The sequence below is a fragment of the Myodes glareolus genome, chromosome 18 (genome assembly GCF_982192425.1).
Source record: "Myodes glareolus chromosome 18, mMyoGla1.1, whole genome shotgun sequence".
Lineage (NCBI taxonomy): Eukaryota > Metazoa > Chordata > Mammalia > Rodentia > Cricetidae > Myodes > Myodes glareolus.
Window position 1 is genome coordinate 66,279,658 of NC_142043.1, and position 14,498 is coordinate 66,294,155.

The 14,498-nt window shown below is 49.8% G+C and overlaps 1 protein-coding gene across 4 annotated transcripts in view; it reads right to left on the reverse strand.

The window, feature by feature from the left end:
- Pnpla1 (patatin like domain 1, omega-hydroxyceramide transacylase) overlaps positions 1-13,259 on the reverse strand; it is a 38,546-nt gene extending 25,287 nt beyond the window's left edge. For 2 of the 4 annotated variants that reach the window (XM_087898367.1, XM_087898369.1), the window contains exon 1: positions 12,657-13,257. In XM_087898367.1, coding sequence (XP_087754493.1) covers positions 12,657-12,861 — 205 coding nt within the window. In that variant the 5' untranslated portion in view covers positions 12,862-13,257. Of the gene's footprint in view, positions 1-12,656 lie in introns of all 4 variants that reach the window. The other 2 variants (XM_087898370.1, XM_087898368.1) reach the window with 2 other exon arrangements.
- Positions 13,260-14,498: the final 1,239 nt, after the last annotated feature.

The following is a 14,498-nucleotide window of genomic DNA, read 5'->3' on the forward strand; positions in this document are numbered from 1 at the left end:
ACCTCTGCTCTGGACAAACTCAGCCAAAAACAAAAGCTCTGACCTGGGTAGTGCTTACGAGAAAGTGAGACAAAGCAATGCTCCCAGGTGGTAACAATCGCTGTGCAGAGCCTTTTCTAACCTCTCTATTCTAGAAAATTGAGGTTGCAAGCTTAGATTGGGGGCAGCAAGACTGCTTAGCAGGTAAAGACACCTGCCACTAAGCCTGGTGACCTGAGCTGGAGCTCACGGACCCAGAAGCCACACAGTGGAAGAAAAGAAGGGATGCACACAGGTTGTGCTCTGATACACGTGTGCATGCACACACACAAATGAAATTATTTTATTATTATTATCGGTTGTTTGAGACAGGGTTTGGCTGTAGCTTTGGAGCCTGTCCTGGAACTCGCTCTTGTAGACCAGGTTGGCCTCAAACTCACAGAAATCTGCCTGCTTCTGCCTCCCGGTGCTGGGATTAAAGGTGTGCACCACCATGGCCCTTCTTACAAAGGTAATTTTTAAAAATCCTGTTCTGTAGAATATTTTTTGAAAAGCTTATACTGAAGTATGGCATGGTGGTTCACACCTGTGTCCCTACTCAAGAAAATGATGCAGCAGGATTGCCATGAGTTTGAAGCCAGCCTTGGCTACCTAAGTGAGCCAGACCCAAGTTACATCTTCAGTGCAGGCTCCCACGTCCAAGACTCCCTCCCAGTTTCTTCTCCAATCATTAGACACCAAGGAAAACCCAGCCTTTCACACATGTGCGCACGTGTGTGTGCACACACACACACTCACACATACACACACACTCATACATACACCACCACCACCACCAATTAGAGTACACTAAGGTTCTTACAAAGGCCCTGAGTTCAGGATACACACAACTGGCTGTAACTCTGATTGCAGGGGACATGGACCCTCTCTTCTAGCCTCTGAGGGTATCTGCGCATAGACATACACTTGGGCACACACACAGTGAATCAAAGAAAAAGGAATCTTAAAAGAAGTAATTGTGGAAAGGCCTCCTGGCTCATTATGAGTTAGACAACAGCAGCTGCGACAGACGCATCCACAGGAGCGTCTCCTCCTCGCTGGGCCTCCTGGGAACAAGGTTTGGAACCCTAGATGTGGTCTGCTGCTAACTGGCTCCTTTCTCTCCCTGAGTGTAGATGCCATCCCCTGTAAGATGAGGGGTGGGGCTCGGTGGCTTCCACACACCTCAACACTTAGAACCCCCAAACGGAAAATGCATTCACACATCACCCGCCAACAACCAATGATCAGGTAGCCACTGCCTCATGTGGCGTTTAGAGGTGCTGGGGAGCCCAAGATCTAAGACTGTTCGAAGATCGGCATGATTGATGACTTAAGACAGGAATCTGAATGAATTAGGGTAGCACCAGAGCGGGGGTGAGGGCAGTGAGCAGGTCGCAGAGCGGAGGAGAGGAGGGGCTGGGAAGAAGGGCATTTGTACCTCGGGAGAACATATCTCCAGAGAGCAGATCAGACCAGCCTAGCACAGGGTTCAGTGTAGGCACTGCCCAGATCTCTGCAAGACCAGGACACCAGCCCAGACGTCTCTCCCCAGCCAACAGAGTCTTATGACATGGTGGCTCTCTAGCCCCAGCCTTGGTCTCAGGCAGGGGACAGTTTCACCATTCTTTTTCTTTTTGGCGATGCTGGGGTTGGACTTGGGGCCTCATGCACTCTAGAAAAGCACCCCGACATTTTATGCTACCCAGTAACAGTCGTTGTCTGAGACGACTCCCTTTTGTCTCCTCTTTCCCTCAGCCAGTGATCTCCATTCCTTGCCTACATATGGGATCTCCTGAAAGCAAGCCTGCATTTCCCAGACTCCTTTGCTACCAGGCAAGGCTAGGTGACTCAGTTCTGATCCACAGATGAAGGCTAACAAGATGTGTGTTACCTCCAAGCCCCACCCCAGAGAAAGGGGTGTGTCTGCCTCCTCTTGTGACCAGATGCAGTGTGGACATGGCCATAGTGCACAAGGGGCGACACCTGTGTGCACCTTGATGGTGCTCTCAGACTCTTGGGGTTGTGCTTGGGGTCTTCTGAGGATGCCACACAGACCTTAGGGGACTTAGAACACACAGGCGTCGTAGAGCAGCCTCTTCTGCAAGGCTTCAGAGCTCTGACTCCCAGAGGGCACTGCCCCGACAGGGAGGCTGATTCTCTTCCAGTGTGCGGCAGATCTAGGAAAGTCACACAGACCAGATGAGCTCTGGGACCAGAGTGGAGGGGTTCGGAGAGAGAGTGGATCCTGGGGTCAGACTAGCCTTGGCCTGAAGCCGTCTCCCTCTTACTAAACTCCACTCAGAAGGGCCACAGGAAATCGAGCCCTGGAGTGAGTCACCCTGCCACAGGGTCTTCCGTAGCTCCTGTTCTCAGGGTTGGCAAAGCTGTGACCCCATCAACATTCCTCTCTGGGAGATTCCAGGCTCTCCCACTACCATATCTAAGAACGGGCTAGGGACAGCAAGAACTGAGTGCCTGGTTATGTGCGCTGGGGATCAGACCCACCTCCTGCCTGCGAGGCAAGCGGCCTGCCGACTGAGCCACGAAGAGTTATTGTATAAAGCCTTCTACAGTGACAGGGCAGTGTTAGGGCTGAGGTGGCATGCCTTGGTCAGTGCTGCAATTAAATAGTGAGGTTCCCTATTAAAACGGTTTGTTTGTTTTTTTTTTTTTAATGGACAGGAAGGTCACAAACGCACTATTCATAACAGCTCAAAGTAAAAACCACCCAGATGTCTGTCATCAAATGAGTAGATAAATAGATATACTATATCTACCCGGAAGAATATTATTCAGCCATTAAAAAAAGTGACGGGGGCCAGGCGGCGGTGGTGGCACACACCTTTAACCCCAGCACTCGGGAGGCAGAGACAGGCGAATCTCTGTGAGTTCGAGACCAGCCTGATCTACAGAGTGAGTTCCAGGGCAAACTCCAAAGCTACGCGGAGAAACCCTGTCTCAAAAAACAAAAACAAACAAACAAGCAAACCAAAAGGGCTGGTCATGCTACCTCCTGGTGCAGGCTGATAACATCACGCTGGGGGAGAGAAGCCAGCCACAAACCAGCGCACACAACACATGTCTCCTGCTACGTTAAAAGTGAAGAATCAGTCATGTTAAATGTTTCTCTCTTGGATCAGTGACTTCAGGGGACTTGGGGGGGGGCAGGGAATTAAGAGGCAACAACTAAGGAGTAGAAAGTCCCTGTGGGGTGATTAAAGCGTCCTGAAATTGTCTGAGGGACCTGCCGCATAACCGATGAACCAAACAAACTTTAAGTCAGGTGAGCCGCAAGGTAAGTAAACCGTGGCGATAAAGCCAAGGCTTTTTTGTTTGTTTGTTTGTTTGTTTTTGTAGTTTTAAGGGGGAGGTGGTCCAGGGAGAAAAGAAAACCGCCAGCTGTAGGCTTGGGGCCACTCAGGCGGCTTTTCAAAGTGGGGTGTCCTGGCCTTGGGCTAAAGAACACTGTCTTAGCCATGGGCAGCCTCCATACCGTGGCTCGGAGAGAGAACACAGAGGCGTGAACACAGCCTGCGCTGCTGCAGGGAAATCATCATCTATTATTATTATTAGAGACAGATGTAACAGGGCCCCAGACCTTATCACAGCGGACTCCATGATGACAGGACCATTCATGCTGTAAAACTTGGCACTTAGAGTGCCCTCGGTCAAAACTAAAACAAAGCCCTAATCCATCAAAGTCCATTATTCCGGGAAAGTCTCTAAACGTACTTGACTTCGGTTTTTAGCTTCTGTAGCTAATGCTTCTGGCTAACTGTTCTTGCTAACTGAAGTATGCCCAACCCAGAACATGGTTTTTGTGCTTAGAAGCTCACCCTGAGAAAAGCCCAGGGCTTCACGGGATTCCTGAACACCCAGTGTAGGCCCCTGCTGACTAATAAAGACTTTCCATTGGCATAAACCACGTCCAAGCAATCTTCTCTGGTGACTACCCTACAACACAGAGTCTCTGGAAGCCCAGGCTGACTTCAAAGGCACCATGTAGCAGAGGCTATCCTTCACCTCCCCGATCGTCCTGCCTCCAATCCTGGAACTATAGGCATGCTACACCGTGGCCAGGCTTTTCTTTGTGAAAACTAGGTCAGGACATCAATACATCTTTCTTGCTTTCACGCTGAGGCAGGGGGAGGGGGTGTCACAGGACAGCTCGTCCCGGTCTCTTCTACCATGTCCTGAAGGTAACTCGGGTCACCAGTCTGGGCAGCACACGCTTTCACCCGCTGAGTCACCTCTCTGACCCAGCTTGTCTTTCTTATCCATGATGTCTTTTTGACCCATGACGTCAGCCCACTCTCCGCACGCTCAGGAACGCAGGGAACACCAAGGCGGCCACCGGTTGGCTGGTCAGCTGTCCTGCTTGGACCTCTTCAAAGCCAACTCTTCCTTTTCCTCAGCATGGCCTTTTCCACCTGAAAAGCCCTTGTGAACTGCAATCCGCCTCTCCGAAGCTGTGACATCAGGGGGCCTGTGCCACCCACCTTCTGGACACACAGGTTTCTCTACTTTGTCTCTGTCCTCCCACATCCTTGCTGGAGGCCTCAAATCCTGCCCAGCCTGTCTCCGCTGGCCCCACTCACCCTGCAAGTACAGTCAGCTCTCTCAGGCAGTCCTGAGGACCCAGGCGACACTTAGAGCTACAGGGTGGAAAGCCACGTGTAGTGAGACTGTGGTCCCGGAACGTGGGAATACAGACAGGAGGTCAGCCTTGGCTGCATGGAGGCTACCCTGGCCTATGTGAGACCCTATCTGAAGAAAAGGGTGAGAAAGACAGGGAAGGAAGCTCAGGAGGTAAGAAGGAAGGCTTGCCATTAAGACTATTTTTGGGGGGGAGGGTCTTTCTGTAGTAGCAGCTAAATGGATGGGCCTGCTAGACCACTAAATCTTTATCCTTTGATAAGGAAAAGAAATTATTAGGGGGGAGGGGTGGGAGAGATGGCTCAGTGGTTAAGAGCACTGGCTGTTCTTCCAGTGGACCCAGGTTCAATTCCCAGCACCCACATGACAGTTCATAACTGTCTGTAACTCCTGTTCCAGGGGATCAACACCTGCACACAGACAAACATGCGGGCAAAACACCAATGTATATAAAATACAAATAAATTATTTAAAAAATAAGAAATTATTTTGGAGTTGGGGAGCTAGGCCCTTGGTACTAAGCCTGAAGACCTGAGTTTGATCCCTGGCACCAACATGACAGAAAGCGAGAATCGGCTGCTACAAATTGTCCTCTGACCTTCACGGCTATGCACAGTGCACACCCATCCACACACACACACTGAAGAAACGGGTGAACGTAATTTTAAATGCCCTATAGGGAAACTGTTTTCGAACCACAGGAAATCTGGCTGTGTGAAGACATGTCCCGCTTCCGGCCGCCTCAGAAACTCTAGAACCCCGCTGGTTGTCACGGAGACTGCCTCTCCTCAGATAAACTGAAGCGCAGCTGGTGACGTCATCTCTGACAACAACTAGGCAGGGTGCTAAGTGCTTTTGCGCTGTCTTCACAAAGGGTGAGGTAGACCCCCACCAGAAGGTGGACCCTCTGCAGCCTCTGCTTCGCCGGGGATGGAGCATGAAGTAGTTTCTGGTCAGAGAAGCCCTGAATGGGGCTCTGAGAAATAAGAGTGACTGAGCTTCAAAATTTGCTTTAAAAAAAAAAAAGACAGGGTTCCAGTGGGAGGGACCAGCAGGGAAGGTGCTCGCTGCCCAGCCTGAGGGCCTGTGTTTGCTCCCGGGGACTGTGGGGAGCAGAGGACACCCGAAGTGAATAAAGTTGAGAAGTGTGCGCTGTTGACAAGGGCACAGCCAGGTCGAGGACCCAGTGCCCCAGCCTGATGGACTAGCAAAGCCTTCTCCAGTCTGCGTGTGGAAAACGTCCACCATAGCTTTCTCCCTTGCTGTCTCCAGCCTGCCCACTGCCTCCCTGTAGAGACGCCTCCTGCCATGATAAACTAAACCTGCCTTGAGGACCCAGGCTGTGCATAGGACTTACATGGTGGAAAGAGAGAACCAACTCCTGAAAAGTATCCCGACGCCACACTCACTACAGCACCTGTGCCCCTGCACACGAACACACACGCATGCATGCACGCACATAAACTCATAATACATAAATGCAACAAAAGTCATTTCAAACGGCGACAGATCTCCAGTTAAATACACAGAGTCGTTACATGTAAAACACAAGGTAAGGAGCGCACTTTACAGCCACTCAGGATGTGTGTCAAATCCAGGTGAGCAAGAGCAGCAGGGGAAACCCTCAGGCTCTCCCATGTCAGTGCCGAGCCACCAGGAAATGCCGCAGAAAGTGGAGTCCCCTCCCAGCAGTAAAAACTACAAGAGCCTTAGAAATAAATCTAGTACTGGAGCCTGAGGCCTGGGAATCACTATGAGTTCCAGGATAGCCTCGTTTATAGAGTAAGACAAAAACAAAACAGAACAAAAACTCTTAAATCGCTAAACCCGATAAATGACACATAGTGTCTTTATTAAAGGGTATAGTGGGTAGAGAGATGCGCTGTGTTTATAGTGGCAAGGTATAATTTCAGATAAAAATCACAGCTCTTCATGTTGGAGCAGGGAAGGAGCTAAGAATAACTGAGGCATGGTTAGAAGGAAAATGGAGGAGGAAGGGAGAGAAGGAGAGGAAAGAAGAGGAGGAGGAAGAGGAGGAAGAGGAAGAAGAGGGGGAGGAGGAGGAAGAGGATGGAAGTGGTTCTGTGGGCCCCAGACAGGCACCTGGAGTACAGACACGCATACAGGCCAAACTTCCATATACAAAAAATAAAAATAAAGACATTAGTCCTTTAAAGATGTCTTGAAAATGCAGGGCAGGGTGGCGCATGTGTGTGTGTATGCGTATGCTTGAAATTCTGCCACTGGATAGGCAGAGGCAGGAGGATTCCTGGGACTCCCTGGCCAGGACGTCTAGCATAGTTGGTGAGTTCCAGGCCTTTGAGAGACTGACTCAGTAGAGACAGACAAGGTTTCTGAGTGTAACACCCAAGACTCTGGCCTCCGCACGTGGGAGCAGACACTCACACACACGCACACTCAGACTCCCCCACACACGCACACACGCACACTCCTGTGTCTCTAGGGATTAAGCTGTACAGTCACTTTAGCAAACCCTCTAACACAGTCTAGTAGAGCCCATGTGGGCTCCCCTGAGTCGAGAAGTGCATTATGGGCTTGCCAGACACAGCGGCCCGCCCACTGCAGCACTGTTTGCAACTGCAGGACTCAGGGCTACCATCAACAAAGCAATGAGCTGCGGTCAGAATCCAATGGTACGCGGAGACTTGGGTCCAGGCCCCCACTGAGCTTCCGATGATGGGTCAGCACATAAAATTTTCCCCCCAAGATATTTCCTTTAAAAAAATCTTTTTTACAAAATTTTCTCTGTTTTGGTGTTTTTGTTTGCTTGTTTGTTGTTGTTGTTTGGACATAGTCTCTCTACATAGCCCTGTCTGTCCTGGAACTCAGACATCTGCCTGCCTCTGCCTCCTATGTGCTAGGATAAAGCTGTGCACCACCATGTGCAGGCCCAAGCTCAATTTCCCACTGTAGCCTCTCACTGCGTCAGGTCTGAGTAAAAGTCCTCCTCCCCCATTGCTAACCCTGCAGCCACAGAGACAGCACCCACGGGAGCAGCATCCCACGGGAATCCACTCCACACAGCAGCACCATGGTTTAAAAAGCATCAAGTGTCCACTCTGGCCAAACTAGGTTCAGGTTGTGCCTTCCCGAGCACACTGTATCACCTCAGGCATGTGGTCTAAGTGTCCTGTGACTCCTGTGACTCAGTTTCCTCCTCTGTGTTATGGGAGATAATAATAGTTTTTAACCTCAGAAGGTATTGTGAGGCCTGGATGAGTTGATAGCTAGAAACTCCGAATGGGGTCTGACACAAAGGACATGCTGCTTATCAGGACTTCACAGGGCAGTAAAATGACGGAGCTGGATGTCCTCACCCTGCTTACGTCCTGCCTACTCAAGAGCCATGCTGGGTCTAGGCCTTGGTCCCCCACAGAGGCTTTCTCGTGACATCCTTCCATTCCCCAAATCCTATGATAGCCTTAGACGGGCTAAACAGGCTTCTTATTACTCCAACTGAATGAACTGAGTTGATTCTCAAGTATTGCCATAAACTCACTGGGTTGGTATATATTTAATAACTTGCAGCAGGGACCGAAACTGGGGATGTGGCTCACTGGGTAGAGTACTTGCCTAGCATATGCAAAGCCTTAGGTTCAATTCCCAGCACCACAAAAATGGGCATGGTATGCTGTGGGACAATGCTCTTGTACACTGTAAAGATTTGTCACTCATTTTAGTTGAATAAAACACTGATTGCTCAGTAGTCAGGCAGGAAGTATAGGCAGGGCAGCCAGAGTAAGAGAATTCTGGGAAGACGAATGGCAGAGAGTCAGTCATCCGCCAGATGCAGAGGAAGCAAGATGAGAATGCCTCACTGAAAAGAGGTACCAAGACATGTGGCTAAACACAGACAAGACTTGTGGGTTAATTTAAATTATAAGAGCTAGCTAATAATAAGCCTGAGCTAATAGGTCAAGCAGTTTATAATTAATACAAGCCTCTGTGGGTTATTTGGAACTGAATGTCTATGAGACAAGGTAGGACAGAATCTTCCATCTACAAATGGCATCCAAATGTTTGACAAGAATCTCCACATAAAGCCTGAGAAAGCTTTTTTAAAAAAGAATTTTACACAGACAAAAACAGGGTCAAGTGCAGATTCTTGATGACCATCTTTTCTCTGGTAGCCTCTGCTTGCCTCTAGCTCCTTTAAAGGAGGCTTCCTGACTCAGCATTAGTGGCAAAAACCTGCAGCTCTGTAAGAGGCTCTGCCACCAAACACTTAAATGGTGTTTATGAGAAGCTGGCATCAGGCTTCTTGGTGGTGGCAGGGACCCAGAAACTCCACAGAGTTGTGGCAGTAAGTGTGGCTCCTGCCAGCACCTCCGCCATGAGCTAGACTCTCAAAAAGCTAAGGAATGGAGAGGAGTCACCTACCAAAGTTGCCACTTTAATCCTAGCCATATCACTTAGCAGATTAAAGACTCACATGGTCCAAAAAAAAAGAATAGAGATACACAGTAAAGACAGATTCAGAAAAAAAAAAGGTTATAGTGTGTTTATAAATATACATAGGCTTGGGAGAGAAAAGAAAAAGAATAGAGAAAGTCCTTAAAAAATTAAATAGAGTAGCAGGGTGTGGTGGCACATATCTTTAATCCCAGCACTTGGGAGGCAGAGACAGGCGGATCTCTGTGAATCTGAGGCCAGCCTGGTTTACAGAGTGAGATCCAGGACAGCTAAAGATACACAGAAAAACCCTGTCTCAAAAAAAAAACAAAAATTAAAAATAAAAATAAAAGAAATAGGACTGGAGAGATGGCTCAGAGGTTAAGAGCATTGTCTGCTCTTCCAAAGGTCCTGAGTTCAATTCCCAGCAACCACATGGTGGCTTACAACCATCTGTAATGGGGTCTGGTGCCCTCTTCTGGCCTGCAGGCATACACACAGACAGAATATTGTATACATAATAAATAAATAAATAAATATTTTTAAAAAATAAAATAAAAATAAAATTAAAAAAAAGAAATCAAGTTTTAAAAAAGGCACGTAAAGATGGAAAAAATACAGAGAGTATGTATACTGTATGTTATTGTGTGTCTTTGAATTGTTTTACTACTGAGGAAGGAGCAACAGCTGCTAAAAGACATTTGATGATAAATGCTGCTGGATTAATCCAACATACATATTTTGAAAATGCCTTGACTTCAAAATTTAAGTCAAAAGATATGTTGCTTTGGAGAAGAGGTTTTGCTTTTGTTTCCACAGGAAATAATAGGCTGTGGATTCATTCTGTGTTAAGAAAATAAGTTTTGATTGAGGAAGACCCCCCTGAAAAATCTCCAATGAGAATGGATGGCCCAGATGAGCCAATGTTTCAGAGCACCTCTGTTGCAGTTTCTTCTGAGTTCTGCATCCAGAACAGCTTCAGGACTGCTGGCTGAGACAATCTAATACTCCAGTCAGGACTTGACCATAATCCTAAATTTTCTTTGTGTCTCCAAAGATTACCAGCATTGCCAATCAACAGGAAGTAGCTTAGAAAACTATGCCCACATTAAAAAATGGATTATGGATGCTTGCCTTTGTTTAGAGCATTGGTTACAAGTTGTTATGGATAACGGCCAGGAAAAAAAGCTAAACAAAGGAGTTTAGATTCATAGTTCTTGTTTTGAAAAGAAAAAAAGGAGAAATGCTGTGGGATAATGTTCTTGTACACTGTAAAGATTTGTCACTCATATTAGTTTATTTTTTTATTATATTTATTTATTATGTATACAATATTCTGTCTGTCTATATGCCTACAGGCCAGAAGAGGACACCAGAACTCATTACAGATGGTTGTGAGCCACTATGTGGTTGCTGGGAATTGAACTCAGGACCTTTGGAAGAGCAGGCAATGCTCTTAACCTCTGAACCATCTCTCCAGTCCATTCATATTAGTTTAATAAAATGCTGATTGGTCAGTAGCCAGGCAGGAAGTATAGGTGAGACAACCAGACTAAGAATTCTGGGAAGAGGAAAGGCAGAGAGGGTCAGTTACCAGTCAAATGCAGAGGAAGCAAGATGAGAATGCCTCACTGAGAAAAGGTACCAAGACACGTGGCTAAACATAGACAAGAATTATGGGTTAACCTAAGTTGTAAGAGCTAGTTCATAATAAGCCTGAGCTAATAGGTCAAACAGTTTATAATTAATACGAGCCTGTGTGTTTATTTGGGACTGGATGGCTATGGGACTGGGCAGGACAGAAAGTTCTGTGTATAGAAATGCACAGCTGTAACCCCTGGAAGGAGGCAGGAGGATCAGTAGAAGTTAAGGTCATCCTCAGCTACATGGAGAGTTCAAGGCCAGGGCCTCCCCTCCGAGGGAGTGCTGTCTTCAGGGCAAGGAGTCTGCAACCCCAAGCAGGGCCAACTCTAACCCCAGGCCCCTTTCTGAAGGCCTGACATCCTTTCCACTAGACAGAAAGACATTGAGAGCTTACCCACTGAGGACCCTGAGCCTAAGAAAGATCCTGAAAGATCTCTGTCCCTGCTGGGAGAGGAAGAGGAGACTAGGGGCTGCAGGATGGGTAGAAATTTTAACTCTATTTTCCCATTGTGTCTCACAAACTATTAAAAAGACAGAAGTACCTTGCACATTTGTGGTACTTAGTGAGCCCTCTATGGCCATGTTCTGAGAGCCCCATCCCCAGTGCAGAGGTTCAGGCAGCAGGGCACTGGGTACAGTCTCCTCAGAGAGAACTAACAGCAGACACTGCAGCTGGTCTCGTCAGCTCTACCTTCTAGCACATTCTCAACCCAACCTCCCATCCGTCCCCATCCACACAGCACACTCATCTACGTCCAACCCAAGCTGCCTAGCCGTCGGGAATCCTTAAAAACCCCCAAACTAGGTAGTTGGCCATTTGTAGAACTTCCAGGCCCCAGTACCAAACAGTCCACTCCTGTCAGTACAGCTCCCGCTTTGAGCACCCTGGGTCAGGGCATCATGGGGATTGCCCTGACGGAGGAAACCGAGGCACAGCCAGCTCAGCAACAGGCCTCTGTTTCTGCAGAATGGAATGCCAGGGCTAGGACTCAGTCTGTGAGCACACTCTCAGCACCCCGCAGGTGTCAGCACCGGGTAGGAGCTGGCCTCTGACATCTCGGGTCCATCACCCAGGGCTCCAAGATGTTTCCTTCTCTGTGCGTCCCTTCTTTATGCGACCTCCTCTTGGACGCCATCTCCTCAGCATGGTCCTCCCTGAACATCTTTCCAACACAGTCTGCCTTTCTCCTTTCATCCCCAGATAACTTCAGTTTGTTCACGGGCCCCTGCCCCTTCCCCTCATGACAGGAGAGACATTCCTACTTAAAGTTTATCTGTCTTTCTTTCCAAAACATTCTAGAACTTCAGTCCCACAAAGGCCTGCATCCCGGCCTAGCACTGAGCAGGTAGGGGTGGTTGCCTGTGCTCTACACTGCTAGACCAGGAGCCTGTCGTTCATAGCCCAGGGTCAGCACTGAGGCTCCTGACCCACCAGGGCAGAGGCGAAGCTCCTACACTGTGCCCAACTGTGTTCCTGGCTTCTCCTGCCACCTCAAATCTCAGACTGGCATCTTTTCAGTGGGAATTCCCTCCACTCTAGAAGGTGAGAAGCTCTGCCCTTCCCTAGGTGTTTCTAGAATGAAGCCTCGCCCAGTATCATTCATGACAGGCCTGAGGGAGGAGGAGTGTGTGAGTGTGTGTGTGTGTGTGTGTGTTGGGGCAGGAGGGGGGCTGTGCTTCTTTCCTTCTGGCTTGGGACACAGAGCAGCTCCCAGCTCAGGGTGCTGTGAAAGATCTCTGCTCTCCAATGGGTACTCTGGCACACCTCAAGTCTGGCCACGATCTCCTGAGCATCTCATGTCCTACCTGCCCGACCTGACTTTGTCCCCAAAACACTTCCAAAGTCACAAGGTCCTGCTCAGAGGAGTCCCTTTAGCAGCGCCCCCCCCCCCCGCCCAGAGACCCCAGAATAAAGGTCTTACCCATTTCAATCCCGCAGATGACGAGGGCAGCGATCACTGCACCGGCTGATGTCCCTGCAAAACGATGGGCTGTGTCCAGCATCCTTGGGGCCAGGTCTCGCAGAGCGTCCACAGCCCCAGCCTGGTAGTAGGAAAGGAACCCGCTCCCCGAGAAGGAGATGGAATGAGGGGTGTCTGGGTCCCCCTTGAACACCTGTTCCTCCATTTTCGGGGCCGCTGGCCTCCCAGTGGAGGCGGAACCTGCACCGTCTGTCTCCTTCTCTGCCAGCCAAGAGCCTGGAATGTGACACCCTACTGGCCCAGCCAGGCACCCATGGGTGGTTCGCCCAGCCACTGCCTGGGCCTGTTTAGCTTTGCCAAGAGGCACCCCAAAAGACTGAGAAGGGACCCCAGAGCCTGGATGAAAGGCAGATAGTGCGCAGAGTCATGGGCAAGGTCTTGGTCCTACAGACCCCACGCTGTCTCTATGACCTAACTAGTCTCATGTCGGGCACAGGTTCCTGGCGCTCTCTCCACCCATCCCAGGTGCACCTAGGAGTGGGACATTCCCTGCTCCCTGCTCCGGAGAGGCGGTGCCTCTCAGCCCTCAGCATCCAGTTGCAAAATCTCTGCCAGTGCCTCACCCAGTGCCTCCCTCCCTGATAGGCTGTTGCAGGGACAGAGTTATGAGCCACCTCCGCAGGGCCCCTGTGTCCCCCCCCCACTTAAGCCCCAGGATGAACTGCTGGGCAGCTTTGGCTTTCCAAGGGGAGGAGTAACTCCCACCCTCACTCCTCCCTCACCCCTCCCCAGACTGGAAATGTTCTTACATAAGCGCCTCTCTGTTTATTCTCATGTTATGATTGGCTCTGGGTGAAACTGTAACGGAGAAGTCAGACTGGGGGGGGGGGTTTTGCCCTCGTTTGCTTTCTATTGCTGTGAAGCACCATGACCAAAAGCAACTCGGGGGAGGGGTTGTTTCAGCTCACAGTTTAGGGTCCGTCTGGTAGGAAGGTCAGGATAAGAACTGGAACGGAGGGGTGGAGGAACGCTGCTTACTGGCTCGCTTCCTGATACAACCCAGGACCAGCTGCCCACGGCGGGACTCTCCTCCGTGGACCCGGCCCTCTCACATCAATCATTCATCAAGAAAATGCTGTCCCCACCCCTACCCCACCCCAGGTCTTGCTCACAGCCCAATCTGATGGAGGCGAATCCTCAGAGGAGGCTCCCTCTCCACAGTCGACAACTTTTGACCCACCCATCCTGCCATCTCTTTTCCCCTGGCCTGACCAAGGGGCCTCTTACCGGCCTCCAAGCCCTGTGCTGGCTCTCCACGTTATCTTGCCTGCAGAGGCCAGAAGAGACATTAGATGCTCTGGAGCTGGAGTCACAGACAGTTGTGAGTTGCTGGTGTAGGTGCTGGGGACTGAACCCGGGTCCTCTGGGAGAGCATCAAGCACTGAGCCATCTCTCCAGCCATGCGCTGTCTCTTAAGAGTCTAGGAAGGCAGGGAGCAGAAAGCTAGGTCATGCCAAGATGACCACATGGATAACAGGTTGTGGGTGGAAGGAGCGGACACGGGGTCCCATGTGGGGACATCAGGGTCAGGGCAGGAAGATATTTTGGTAAGGGACAGGGGCTTAGGGGACCATGGTTAGCCCTAGGGCTGCCCAGCATGACTCCCAGGGAGGAGGAATTCTCTTCCCAGCCCAAAATGTTACTGATGATCACTAAGGCAGCAAAAACATCCCCACTCCTCCTCCCTCTCCTCCTCCCCCTTCCCTCCCCTCCTCCTTATTCTCTCCCCTCCTTCTTCTCCTCCGCTTCCTCCTCCACCATCACAGCCATCACCATCACCAC